Source organism: Eleginops maclovinus, chromosome 12 (genome assembly GCF_036324505.1).
Source record: "Eleginops maclovinus isolate JMC-PN-2008 ecotype Puerto Natales chromosome 12, JC_Emac_rtc_rv5, whole genome shotgun sequence".
Taxonomy (NCBI): Eukaryota; Metazoa; Chordata; class Actinopteri; order Perciformes; family Eleginopidae; genus Eleginops; species Eleginops maclovinus.
Genome location: NC_086360.1, coordinates 20872700 through 20887730, shown reverse-complemented (window position 1 = coordinate 20887730; position 15031 = coordinate 20872700). Strand labels below are relative to the sequence as shown.

At 42.3% G+C, this 15031-nt stretch overlaps 1 protein-coding gene across 5 annotated transcripts in view; it reads right to left on the bottom strand.

The window, feature by feature from the left end:
• The window catches only part of rhobtb4 (Rho related BTB domain containing 4), a 46114-nt gene that overhangs the window by 14600 nt on the left and 16483 nt on the right, over positions 1-15031 (bottom strand). For 3 of the 5 annotated variants that reach the window (XM_063897065.1, XM_063897063.1, XM_063897064.1), the window contains exons 3-4: positions 2847-3048; positions 2445-2548 (exon numbers count right to left, since the gene is read on the bottom strand). In XM_063897065.1, the coding sequence (XP_063753135.1) occupies positions 2445-2548; positions 2847-3038 (296 nt within the window). In that variant the 5' untranslated portion in view covers positions 3039-3048. Of the gene's footprint in view, positions 1-2444; positions 2549-2846; positions 3049-4183; positions 4274-8623; positions 8991-15031 lie in introns of those variants that run through there. The other 2 variants (XM_063897062.1, XM_063897066.1) reach the window with 2 other exon arrangements.

The following is a 15031-nucleotide window of genomic DNA, read 5'->3' as shown; positions in this document are numbered from 1 at the left end:
TTAATTATTGATAGCACACAAAGGCTTCTTATTCCTCTCATACACACACACACACACACACACACACACACACACACACACACACACACACACACACACACACACACACACACACACACACACACACACACACACACACACACACACACACACACACACACACACACACACACACACACACACACACACACACAGGAATGCACATTAGCACTTTGTCAAAGGATCATTATAATGGCTTAGTGTGTTTGAGGTCATGTTATGTGTGCGTGCTTCTGTTCATGTGGTCAAATTTTTTTTTTTCAACCTTTGCCATGCCTCTATGTAAGCATAAGCTGTTCGTTAATAAGAGCACAAGAAGGCTTTAAACCTGTCCAGTATTGACCTATCTTTCAAAATCACCTGTTTGAATGCCTAAAAGTAAGGGTGAGGTCATTAAAAATGAGTACCAGAATAACCCATTAGTTCTGCTGCTTTGCACCACAGAGCTATTTTCAAGTTCAACCTGCGGCTCAACCCAGATGACCTACAAATTGTTCTTGCATGTATACTGTATGCCTTTCTACAATCTGGATAGGATACCCTATTTGGACTAACATTGAATGTTTGCTTCACTGAAGATGTGTATTTATACTGAATGCAGGTTTGTCTGAATGAGAAAGTATAAATGTAGCACCAATGATTTACCACCCCAACTAATGTATAATAAATATCTCCACCAGCGGCTGGTTTTACAGCTCATTCGTGCATGCATGTCTGTAATGGATCGGAACTACAAAGGTCATCAGCTGTCAGATTATATAAGAAACATTTACTGTATGGACACAGGAACACAAATACAGCACAGATGTTCCACATCATCAGATCTCCTTTATAGATTGAATGGGTCTCATGCAAACATTTGTATAACTCTTCCAACACAGCCTGGCACCACAACCCTCATCAGTCACTGAGTCTGTGACAGTATGATAAAAACAGCCTACGAGAATGCTAACAAGTACAATATGCAAGTGTTTTACTTATTAGGTTAAGCAACAGGATTTGATTTCTAAACACATTTATGCTGACTGAAAGAAAATAGTTCAGATAAGTTAGATTTGAATAAATGTTTTCAGGCTGAGTTTGTTTGCTAGAGTGTTGTTCACCTAACAAAGCATGTGACAGTAGGTATTGTTTAACAGTGTGATGTTTTAAGTTTATATGTCAACAAAAGGCTTCAGAGCGAAGGCAGGTGCAGAGACGGTTTAGGTGCAGCAAAGTGTCAAGGGTACACAGGAGGCTAATGAAGGGAGTTGAGTTAAGCAGTGATGAGGGAGATAGGAGGTGGGATGTGGTGAAGTAGCATGTTGGAAGAGAAGGAGGAGGAGGAGGAAGAGGAGGAGTGCGATGCCTGGAGCTGCAGACGCCAGGGAGGCAGGGAGGCAGGCAGGCAGGCATAAAACAGCTGAGCTAGCACTTTGTCTTTATCAGCTGACTGCAGGCTGTCAAAGAATACAGGACATGCAGACAGACACGCACACACATCAAAACACACAACAGACACAGCTTACTGGGTAAAAGTACAGAAACTAAGAGGTGGGAGAACACAACAGAGGGGAGGGAATTTGATCCCAAAACTGAACATGTAACCTTCAAATGTGCAAAGTCACCCTCTGTTACGCAAATGCACCCACCAAAAGGTGACAGGATGACATGTTACACAAAGTGCTTCCCCCCACCCTTGAGAGAACTCACAGATTGCACAGTATGATGTGTACATGCGTATGGATGTTGAACGTCTGGTAATGGCATATCACAATCCTAAGAGACTCATTAAATTATGAAGGGTAGCTTAAAATAGATACAATGGCATCGTAGATGGGTGACATTAAGAAAGTAAAAGTGAGTGTTACTTTACTTTAAAAATATGTTTTAAAGCCTCAGCAATGTTTTACTAATGTATAAAATGTATTTTCACTTTTCAATGTCACCGTCGTGTGGTCAAGCTTGGTCTCTGTCGTTGGGATTGTTTTTTGCTGATTTTGCTTTTGGAATAAGTACTTTGCATTTCATGCCAATAAAGGCGATTTCATGAAGGGACAGGGAGTAAGAGGATAGAGCGATGATCCAATCATGCCTGGTGGAGGAAGGATGTAACAGCTTGAGGGCAGAGTTCAACTAAAAAGCGTGGCAGCTGGATTACACAAAAAAACAACTTCTGGGTAAGTAAATGTTGTGCATGTTTACGTAGGTGTGATGGATTAGATCCGTTCTCAGTGTAACTTTCTTCTCCTAATTCGGACAACAATTAATTTAGTCAAATAGTGAAATTGTGTATATACCTAACAAATTCTTCAGCCAAGACAACGCTATGTTTTGGCACATGTTTTAAGGTGGTCAATTAGATTCTGGATGCTAAAATGTTTGAAACTGTTTTTGTGCCTGCTTCTATATGTGTTTCTGCTCACCTGCCATAGGCAAATCTTCTGTCTTTGTGATGATCCCCAAATGTGTCCCACAGCCGTAGGGACACACTGACTTCATCCACTACATCACGAGATCTCTCTAACACCTGCAACACAGACAGATATCACTGTAAGCAGGTCAAAAGGTCTTGATGTGATGTGTGATTTTTTGTGGAATTGAAGTAGTTATGCAAGTCCTTTGGAAGGAGAAAAAACATATTGACAATGTCAAACTGCATGGTAAACATTTAAAGTTGTATTTCAAAGGCCTGAAAAGAGATGTTCTTAAATGCAATAAACACAATTTGCCACAGTACTGGGTCAAAATGTGTGCCAGAGTTTGTCTATATGTGATTCTTTCCATACTGTGTTTGGCTGTGTGTTCGTGTCTATGTGCACACCCACCTCCTGGCATACACGGTACTGGTCGATGGCCCAGACGGTTGGCACGTGGGTGGCAAGCAGCTGATACTGTGTGAGGGTGGCGTTGCAGGCCCGGGCACAGATTAGCCTGGTCTTGCCCACTGCGTTATCCCCTACCACCACACATTTTATGGTTTCCACATTGGGCCGCTCATAGTCTGTGTCTATATCCATGGAGAGGGCCCTGGAGAGTAGAAAAAATACAGAGAGAAAGGAAGGAGGTTAATTCAATATTCATGGACAATTAAAATATAATTGATCATGCATTCCCAGGAGGATCACACTGCATTTCGGCACAATGCTTTTAACTCTTTTGCAGTCCAGCACAGAGAAGCTTTGTTAAGGCTCTAAGCCCCCATAGCTGTACTGACCAGTGTACAGAAGCTTCTGCCAAACTCCTCAACAGAACACAAGGTTTACAGGCTGAGGAATAGAGGGACTGCAGAGCTATTTCTGTAACAGCACAGAGAGAGAGAAAGACAAAAAAGAGAGAGACTTCCCATGAGCTCACTGTCCTTTCCTCTTCTTGTCAGCTTTTCCGTCCATATATTCTGGCTGGCATCCCATGCATGAACAAATAGGCAATACAATCCCTAATAAAGATATTTTTAATAATTTTGGAGGTCATTCAGGAGCCCAAGAAGAGCTGTGCGTCATCTGTTGGGTCAACTACATTTACTGTAGGCAGAGAACCTTTCAACTCCAGACTTAACCAAGACAGAATTGGTTATGTGGCTATGTACAACTGACTTCCTCTTTTAAAAACATACAACCCTGTGAAAGCTTATCAAAATCCCCTTTCTATAAACTGCTTACAAACATTTCTGACATGTCAAAACACATGTTAATACCCTTTTTTTAAAAGCAGACCAACCCCCCCAACACACAAGGACACAAACAAACACAGTAAGACCTGTAGCCATCTAACCAGTCCATCCGTTCTTGCAGCTAGTTCAAAGACCCACCCCAAGGCCCCATAAATAGAGCATCTGAAACATTCATAAAGGCCTTCACTTGCTATTCCATTGATGTGCAACACTTAAGTCCAGCACTGACAGACACCAGCAGCTAAAAATGGCATCTATTCATAATAGGTCACATGAGCCATGTGTGCACCCTGCTTAACAGCCATGACCTGCTGTCCAGATCCCTCAGACCTCATAATGCTAATGCTGCTTCTATAGAACATATTTCTGCCACAGAGACCTCAGGCAATGATTTCCCCTGTCAACCACAACATCTATCCTGTTAAAAGTAGTCCCAATTATGTCAGCCAGGAAGTACAGCACAGACACCTACCTTTGTCTATCTGAGCCTACCTTTGTTTATCTGAGCTGAAGAAAAGAGTCTGTCAAGGAGGCCGTTTCCTGAATGGTCCATATGCAACTGTGCCCTTTTTAGTTATAAATACTTGTTTCCCCTTGCCCCCTGCCTGGCTGCAACACCTTCAGAAACACGTTCTGCAGGAGTAAAGAGATAGAAGAAGCAATAAAATGTTACAACCACCTTGCACTTATCTAGCAGCTATCTGCTTGATGGTCACCGCAAAAGTAGCAGGCTGTAGTGCTACACTAGGAAAACAGCCAAAAGCTGAAGGGTATGAGGTATGAATCCTGACATAATACACACATGGTTCAGCAACATCCACAATATGTAGTAAAGGGGGAGGATGCACAGTATTAATCCGAGCACTTCCAATGCAACAGTAGATCAGCAAAAGGGATTGCAATAGAGACGAGGCAGGGAGGGGATTATTGGAGTCTTAGAGAGAAAGAGAGGGACTCTCAACCCAGCATTAGAATCAGTCTGTCATGCTACTGGGATCAAAAGGGCAAGAGTGACAATAACAAATGCTGCCCAGGGGAAAATATTACAGCTTTTCCTGTTGTTGCTGCTGATGCTGCTTCTCTCTAATGTGTGGCTCTCTAAGAGATACATACAAGAGAGCAGAGGACAGTTTAACATACTATACCACTGACCCGAGGGAGTCGGTCAGTCAGTCTGTGTGTGTGTGTGTGTGTGTGTGTGTGTGTGTGTGTGTGTGTGTGTGTGTGTGTGTGTGTGTGTGTGTGTGTGTGTGTGTGTGTGTGTGTGTGTGTGTGTGTGTGTGTGTGTGTGTGTGTGTGTGTGTGTGTGTACATATTCTGGTAATGAGCTTAGGGCCGGTCTGTGAGGCATGGAATGATGTTAGCAGTGATGTAACCAGGAGGCGGCGTTGGTGGTGTGGAGAGTTTCTCAGGGGGATCAACAGTACCAAGCTCCCAGATATCATCCTCCATCTGAGGCTCCGCATCGGGCTCGAGCCAGAGTGTGGTCATGTGTCAGTCAACTACCATAACACAATTATTTTGTTACACATCACTGCACCTACAAGATATGCACCTGCTCTCAGGTTTATATTTAATCAGTATGAGCTTTCAAAAACTTTCAACAATGTTTTTTTAATTGCCTGACTGAGGGATGAGCAGGAGCCAGAGTCTGTGAGAGCAGAGCGGTGCAGCTCAGAGGAGCGGAAAGACAAGCCACAAAGCTCAGGTTTCATTTTTAGCCGAAGGCCCTATAGTAAACTGTACACAGACGTCTAGACTTCATATGCTGGCCAGTGTCATTTTCCAAACAAGGCAGCACAGGAAGCTGCAAGGGCAAATTATTGTTGGCTTGTAACATCAAAGGATGTGCGTGAAGAAAGGATGAGTTTCTGTCCCAGTTTTTTTGCATGTATTTCTGACTCTTATAATGACATATTGATGGGTGTAGGCAAGACCACAGTGCTAGGAACGCTGTGACAGGAACTCAAACACCCACTCAACACACATACGCCGACCTTCTGGTTAAATCTGCATTGTCACAAATTGAGTCAGTGTCTTTGTGTGCGTGTGCGCGTGCACGTGCCTGTGTGTGCGCGTGTGTGTGTGTTTGGAGCAGCAGGTCCAGACAGACAAAGAAGCTCATGCATAATTCGGATAGTTTGCGTCCCAGTACGGCTTTGCTTTAAAGCCAGAGGGGGATTCATAGGGAGATGGCTTACAGCTCTACTTCCTTGCACAGTTCCTGTCATCTTTACTTGTTTGTTTTTTAAAAACACTTCCTTTGTAAATAATAATTCTTCTGTTTTTCTAGCTCTGTATGCTTTATTCCCAGATGTGCCCACTAAACCACACCAAGTTATCCTCTCCTCTCTCCTTTTAGTCATCTTTCTATCCGTCTATCCAGCTATTACTTTCACTCTTTTCTGGATAGAAATCAAGGAGCAGCATTAAGCAGACAGCTGCCCCACATCCAGTTTGCTTCCCCGTCTGTCTCTTTTCCTCAGTTATGCAACACCTTTAGTGATCCACTAGCAGCCACCGCTCATCGTGAAGCCCTCCGCAACCCCCATCCGCCTTTTTTGTCCTCTTCCTTGGGGCAAGAGTTTATACCAAAACCCTGGCTGAGCCGCCTGCCTCTCTGCTCCCTCCAGCCTGCCTTGCAAAAAAATGACCCAAATAACCCACTTTATACATGGACCGACACTTGTGCACTCACACAGAGCTATGGGGTTTACACTATCATAGGCTTGACTGCATAGTCAAAGTGTCCATGTGTAATTGTTGGAAGAAACGATGGCTATATGTGCAGTCATGTATGCAACCTAATTCTTTTACATTTGTGTTTTATCAAAAGTCTGCTTACATGAAAGAAAATGTGTACCTATTTGTACTTCTGCATGCTTTCAGGTGTGCATGTGTGAAAATGTGGGTGTTATGTGAGGGATTGAGACTGCCACAGGCTCAGCTGGCACAGAATAGTTACATAACCTGGTCTGTAGCCTCTGCTTGACTCCCTGGATGGCTGACAACAGTAGACCTCAGTCACAAACACCAGCACAGACATGCATACACACATGCATGTCGGCATGTACTTGCCTGACCCACTGCAGATGGTACTGTTATTACTGCATGGCCCGTAGGAGACGGCAAAATGTACACATCAATCCTAATGAATGAGAGGGTCTTTGGGAGCAGCATGTCAGCCTGCTTGAGAAAGCCATCCTCCTCTCTTCCTTTCTCTGCTGCAACAAAACTTTGTATACACAGGAAGGCTCCTGTGCCCTAATTTCCTTTATCCCTCCCCATCTTCCTCCTCCCTTGTCCGTATTTTCCACCTACTCTTTCTCTCTGTCTCTCTCGGTGTCTCAACTTGTTTGTCTTTTTTCCATTATCTTCTTCAACGCTTAAAATGTTTCTGTTCAATATCTACAATGTTCTTTTTTTCTCTCAGTATTTCTCACATTTGTTATATTTTCCTCCCTAGACCTTTTACCAATGCTGTACGCTCCATGTAATAACTGGGTTCAGTACAAGGGAGAGCGCACATAAAGCATAACATATACACACAACTGCATGGTCTATTTCCCTTTGTACCTTTTGCCACAGCCTGTAACAGGGGCCAGAACTTTCAAGGCAACCATAAAATGCTGGTGGACTATTCCATGTGGGTCTGTCAGTGCTGCACTGTTATCTCAAAGCTGTTGACACAGCGTTGGGCATAGGGCCTAACCAGGACAATAAATAGCTCTGTCCCAGATCCATCTGACGTTATACACAATGACAGTCCAGATCCCTTATTCATTAACACTAGTAGTGATAGAAGGTCTAAAACCAAAACAAAAAAAGTATTTGTACCAGGATGTGGAAAGAATAAAGTGATGCTAAAAATGTAAGACATTTACAGTTTTTTTTGTTTTCTTTAGCAAAAGGATGGGCCACAGAGGGGTTGCAAAAATAGGCATCTTTTGAGGAGATACATGTGTTGGCCAAAAGACAAAGATTGCACAATATGCAAGACAGTTATGCCACATTGTTTATGCAACCCTGCGGATAAGATTAATAGCTTATAAATGGAAAGGAATATAACATCTATTATTACTTTATATATATCCAGGTAAAGTGAAAGTCTTCTTCACCAGCCACAGCCACCTGCGTAATACAAGCTCTCTGATGACGTCATCGCCACGGGATAAGCATTACAGTGGGTGTGCGTGTGAGTCCATGTATTCACCATGCGCGTGCGTTCACGAGTGCAGATGCGTACTTTCAAACTGATATTCTGCACGTTATATTTTGTCATTATTTAATTTGTCACAGTTATAATCTTGTTGCTTTTCCTGTGCTGAAGCATCACTAGACTCATCAATGAAAAGCACCTCGTGCGCTCCCTTGTCCCGCAGTCATTCATAACCACCTGGCTCATTCATATTTTTTTGGGAAACCAATTCATCAAATCAGACAATCTATTGTATTTGTCATCCCTGTGTGGAGGAATAAAAAGCAGCGTATACTACACTTGGCATCCAGCGCCGTGGCTAATAAGCATTTGACATATGTTGTAAAATGCAGGTGGATTTCAGCCTACTTCCCAAATTATGCGGTTCTTGCGTAATGTGCCAAGCCCATCCGCTGCACTACTGAATCGAAACGGTCTGAAGCAGCAGTGTACACGCGTGGGTTTTAAAGTATTGCTTGCCATTGATATATCTGGCTGCTTAAATAATGTTAAACATTTCAATAAGAGCTCTTGAGACGACTACAGGGACTTTATAGAGGGGCTTAAAAGCCCATTAAGTACGATGAAGTCACAATTAATGAATTGGTCTACAGATAATGATTTCGGTATCTTTAGGGATAAGGACATTGCAAATGGTGTGTGGATTGCATTGTGCACATCGAGAATCGCATTGGGAGCATGTGACCCAGTATTTCTGCAGGAAGGGTGCCTACCTTCCGACGGTTCCGGAGTTGACCCACATGCCACTCTGCAGGGGGTTTAGCCGGTCTGTGACACCGGACAAATACGCGCAGAGAATGCAGAAGTGGTCGCAGTGGTCGCAGTGGTCCAGCTGCTTGTCAAAGAGCTCATATAACTGCAGGACCTCTGCCCTGTCACATCCTCTATCTTTTACTTCCCCTCGCTGCCTCTGTAATCCGGCGTCTCACAGACCTAAGCAAGTACTGACTCGCTGCTGCAGACCTGATAAGATGCTGTTGTTATTTTTAATCGGGAAGATTTTTACAATAAAATGTAAACATGACCGGACTAAATATATGTCTGGTCTGAGTCACCTCCTTTTCTGTTGTTGTTTCCCCAGCTGATTTCCTCAGTCACGCCTCCACGACTGCGCGTCACGACACAAGTAGCCCTGCTCATCTTGTGTTGTGTTCAGGTGCGGTCAGAAAAAGTACGTTTCATGTTCAATTTCGCCGCTAAATCATCCCTACTGTAATAGTTACTACCGATACACGGACGTAGTATTTTGGAGTAGATTAGAAAGCATAGAAGACATTAATGATGAGAAAAATAAACAATGATTTTGCATTAATTTCGATACAAATCTAACCCTAGCGTTTAAGTGTACTCTTGCATTGTCAGTGTTGCTGTGCCGTGTGACTTGGCACTGGAGACAGCCATCAAGTAGTTTACTTCGACATAAAAATCACTCGATAAAAGTGGTTGAACAAAACAAGTTAGATTGAAGACTTGAGACATTGGATTTTGGAGCTGATATTGACCACCTAAACGTCTCATAAGAGATTAGGACACAGGAGCCAATCATATCCTTCAAAGATGATAGTATTCCCGCCCCGAAACTTTGCTCTTTCCGTCCTGTTAACTCAATACATGCCGCAAAGCACGTTGCCGTTTGTTAGTGGAGCATTCACTTCGATGACTGTACTGGTTGTAGACTCTCTGTCATTATGTCTCTCATTATTTTTTAAACACGAGGGATGGGTACAAAAAAGGCATGGCGACTATTTACCAAAAAAGGAAAACTAAAATATCCATCATAGTAATGACAATAAATAATTTCTCCTTGAATCCTTGCTCATACATGTTAGTCATTGTCAATCCCAACTTCAATACAGATACATATTCAATTGTGTAGATGTGTCAAGGGTAGATGAGAGAATATTTGTTCTATGTTTATTCTGGGTGTTCAGGCATAGCAACTAGCTACCACATAGCAACACTTGTGTGTTGCAACAAAAGCCAATGCAGGAGCCAAGAAAAAAGGCAGACCATGGATTGCTGTGGATAATACACAGCCTTCTACCCTTCACATTTTTCCAAGATCTCAATGTCTGGGAATTCATTTCAGGAATGTTAAGCTGTACCAGAGAGGGAAAATGCTGCCATGTTGCCAGTAGGTAAAAATACCTTATTATTCTGCCAGCAAAACAATTTTCACTTTCAACTATTGTAAATGTGATGTTATCCAGCGAAAGACTTTGTCCGGGCATGTTTTTAGGAAAGAACCCTTCTTCTGAGTCATCTGCCTTTCATTATAGCCATGCCTGGAATTTGAGATAAGATGTGGGTTTTAGAATTTGATTGCATTAGATCTAATTCATTTTTGACATTGTTGCAGTGTAAGGCCATGTGGTGACCATCTGATCTACCAACTTCCTATCCTTACTGTGGAAGACTGAAGACAGCCATCTACTGGTAGAATTTAGTACTGGCCTCTCTGAATCAAAGGTATAAGCACTCAGCTAGAATATGTCAGTGGCCACTACACCAATAGAATACACCTTTGTGACAGATCCATATCATATATCAGCAGTGGCTGACAGACTATAAGCATACAGTGAATCATTTTCATGAAGCAGAATAAAGCTATAGAAAACCACAAATCTACTATCTTGACCCTTTTGCTCCGTAATCTATCCCCACATCTCATAGAGTTTTGTTTTTATGTGTTTTTTGACAAAGCATACATGCATAACAAAACATTAACACAATAAAGTGAACAAAAGTTCAATCTGCAACCAAGTGGAGATGTATTTTTTAAAATATTTTTGTCAAGAGTTGTCTTCAAGCCCTGAGAAAGCTCTGGCCCCTGACCTGGCTGGCATGGCCAGAATGAAACAGCATGAAAGATGGGCTGGAATGCTGCTGAGGAAAGCAGGGGTTCAACAGCGCTGGCACTGAGAGGGCATATAAATGGGGAGAGGTGGCCCCTTTGTTTGAGAGGTAAACTTGGGAGAGAACTCTCAAGCAGCAGGCTGATTTTATGTCTGGCCTTTCCAGCTACAGTAGTACAAAAAGGACATAGAGGCTTTGTTTAGGAGCTTTATCGCTCTTTTATTAAGTGTGTGGGAAGTCTACTCCCATTGCTTTTACACTTTGGTGAGATTAAAGTTGGGAGAATGAGCTGAGATCATTCTTTGGCATAACTACCTCAACAAGGAGTGTCCTGCTGCTTGGACAAATACTCAGTTGAGTCTGCAGTATATGCATCGCCATCCAATGTTCCTCAAGTCTTTTGGAAAGATTGAATTAGTTTTTTTTGATGAAAACATTTTTTTCCAGTTCAGTAAATAACAAGGTGGTATCCTGATTCCCTTCTGCAATACTTTTATATTATCTCTGTAAATGCCATCATTCACCCATCATGCCATCCATGATCCACCATTTAAAGTATGAGAGACCTGTTTTAACAGAACTATGTCAGCTCAGTAAAATACTTGTTTACATTATGGAGAAACGTTTGACTCAAATAGGTTGATTACAGAGGACATCATGAGTTTTTGTTATATGAACATTTTGATACACAACATTTGGGGACGACATTAGGGGAATTAATAAAGCACTTACCGCTGATAACTGTTCCCGACCAGGTTTTAGCTCAGTTGCAGGTCTTTGCACTGCTTGCACCGATAACTGCGAGGCATTGCCTCAATAATAGATGTGCTCGGAATTCCTATAGAGAAGTTCTAAGCAATGGATATCAGGTATCATTTTAATGGTCGTAGAGCACTTTGAAATAAAACTTTTCCCCTCATCTCATTCCCTCTTGTCCACTCCTCCACTGACCCTAAACTCACCCCTACAGCTCGCCCAAATACCCAACAGGCCTGCACACCCCCTGCCTCAGCACTGTACTGGAACTGTTCTAAAGCTGTCAAAACACCCAGCTTCTCACACTACCCACGTCCATAGAGAGTTTTCCTCAAACACACACAGTCCCAAGCACTATAAAACAAACACACATGCACACGCAAACTCAAATGCACAAACAATGCTAAAACATATACATGCAGCCCTGTGCACTAATATAAGTAGGTCAGAGCTGCGGTGGGTCTTCCCAACAGGCCCCCAGCATCATGATACTGATAACAGTATCAAAGATTAAGTTCTACCTGCATCCAGGACACACACAGAGAGAGAGACAGAGAGAGAGAGAGAGAGAGAGAGAGAGAGAGAGAGAGAGAGAGAGAGAGAGAGAGAGAGACTATAGTCTAACATAATTTGGTTTGAAGTCAAAGGTAAGATTGAAATGACTGGAGGCTAAAGAAACAAGCCTTGGGAAATCTGGCATTCCTAAATGAGCAGTTGTATAAGAAAATGGAAGACTGACAAACAAACAGAAACACACATCTATTTCAATCAGTGAACCACACAAACACACACTTTGACACAGAGAGGTGGCTGAGATGTTGTGCTGTAAATCCAGCCCCTGGCATCAAACAGAGTGTTTTGTAACAGCCGGCCTATTTGGCGACGGGTGATGGCCATGTTAGAGTGTGAGTTTAAGTAAAAACATTCAATGTTAGATAAGGCCTGAGAGAAAGTACAGAAGGAGAGAGACTAGTGCAAGCGGGAGAGGCGGGGATTGTTAACACTCTAAGTTATCAGTAGATTGTCTTATCTACAGTCAGTTGGTAAACTTTGTGTATGTGAGCAGCTGTTGTTGCTTCATTATATCCTAATGAAGACATGTCACTCCATTGCTTACAAAAACATTAGAATGGAGTAAAAGGCTACAGAGAATTAGTCAGGAGCTTTTGAAAGTCATCATTCTTAAATTAATGTTGTTTTTTGTTTTCAGGAGAGATAGTGTGCATAAAACTTTTAATTGTGGTTAAAAAAGACTCAATTTGAAAACCTCTTTATGCATGCTTAATTTATTTAATTATAAAATATCTATTCATTACCACATAACTAACTCTTGTGTTCTTGGTTGTTGTCTTTCTGGAAGACCAAAGACCGTCAAACATATCAAAATCAACACATTTACCAACTATTATCGACTCGCAGAATTCTGAAAAAAATATGAAAACGAATTCATTATTCATTTTAAAGGTGGGTTCGATGTGCAGGCAGTTGTTATGTTGCGTCAGATATGCCCTCAAAACCCATCATGGATTCAAATAAAAAGTCTGTTTAAGATTTATGAGGTACACAAAGAAAAGAGCAATTTATGAGGAAATACTTGTCATAGTTTTGTTTGTTCCAGATGCAGAAAGTGTTATGTCATTTTGTGAGTCTTTGTATACTGAATGTAAAACTGAGGTACAAGCAGATCAAGTCTGTGCTGGTGATGATGGGCCATGATGTTGGAATATGTCGGGAATGTGAAGTGCCTTGAGTTCCTGGACCTGGATACAAGTGGGAATAGCTGAGCCTAAGGGAAGCTTGGAGCGTGGAATGAGTGATTGTGTTAGTGTGTGTGTGTGTGTGTGTGTGTGTGTGTGTGTGTGTGTGTGTGTGCGTGCGTGCGTGCGTGCGTGCGTGCGTGCGTGCGCGTGCGTGCGTGTGTGTGTATGTGTGTGTGTGTGTGTGTGTGTGTGTGTGTGTGTGTGTGTGTGAGTGTGTGAGTGTGTGTGTGTGTGTGTGTGTGTGTGTGTGTGTGTGTGTGTGTGTGTGTGTGTGTGTGTGTATGTGTGTATGTGTGTGTGTGTGTGTGTGTGTGTGTGTGTGTGTGTGTGTGTGTGTGTGTGTGTGTGTGTGTCCATCTGAGAATAAGCAGACCTCTGATTATGATATTAATGCCAACTTAAATGTTTCCCAGTGAGATGCCTGGCTTTCACAAAGCAGTGGCTGGGGTGAAAAAGACAGTGCTGCATATTCCTCAATGTCCATAACTAGCTGCCCTCAGATTGCCCATTTAGAGTCATGTGGCATCTAGGGTGCCAAACCACCAACAATAGCAGCATATCTGCCACCATCTGCCTTCATGTTGCAACCGTTTCCTAGGTAGAGCCTCAAGCAGTATGATATGGAGGTGGACAGGGGGTTTTGAAAGTTTCAAGGGTTGGGTGGATACTCTAAATTCTTGAGTGGCACAAAGATGATTAAGACAAACTGTGCATAACGCAGACATAATGTACACTCTGCATTCTGACTTGAGGGGACTGAGGCTGCACAGGCATGTGTTTCTTGTCTTGTTATTCTAAGGTTTCATGTACAGACATGCAGACACATACTCACAATATAGTCTGGTTTTGCCTTAAATCAATCATAAGCAAGCATAAATAAAAAAGCTCACCCACTAACAAACAATTTATAGCACATAAATGTGCAAACAAATACAGGTGCACAATCTCTGCTGGAGAGAGACACACAGGTCAGTAGTGGTGCCTTTTAAGCTCTGGCTGTCAAACGGCAGGGCTAATCTTATTAAGGCTCTCTTCAGCTGTGGGTCCAAGCTCTTAAAGTGAATGTTCACCTGGCTGGAAAATGATGACATTTGACATCTAATTATATCTCAAAAGCTGTAAAGACAGCATTTTATGTAGGCTATTATGGGATCTACACTAGACAATAGTCTCAAAAATTGCAAACAAAAAGGGATGGTGATTTATACAGTGTCTGTTGAATCATAAGGAAACACAAGCACTAAGTGATGTGGCTAATGCTCCAGCAAAGTGAAAGATTACTTTAATTACCTTGGAGTGAGTGCTAAGCCTGTTGGGACACTTGGAGGATTCAGTGGCTGTGCAGGCCATAGTGATGAAGGTTTGCTTTAGTCAAAGGTATGACCAGAAATAATGTCAAAGACAAAGCATTGCAATGAACACTGAATAAAAAATAGACCCAGGATTAGTAATTGATGGCTGAATTTTGACTCAACAAGGGCAAAACAACCTCTGTTATATCATGCCTTTTACAAGTTTAGCAAGTGTAATCCACCGCACATGATCTTTATGCCACATCTGATTATACACTGCCTGGCCAAAAAAAAGTCACACACTCTAATATTCGTTGGACCGCCTTTAGCTTTGAATACGGCACGCATTCGCTGTGGCGTCGTTTCCACAAGCTTCTGCAATGTCACACCATTTATTTCTGTCGTGCATACATTTTTCGCCAAGATCTTGTATTGATGACGGGAGATTCGGACCATT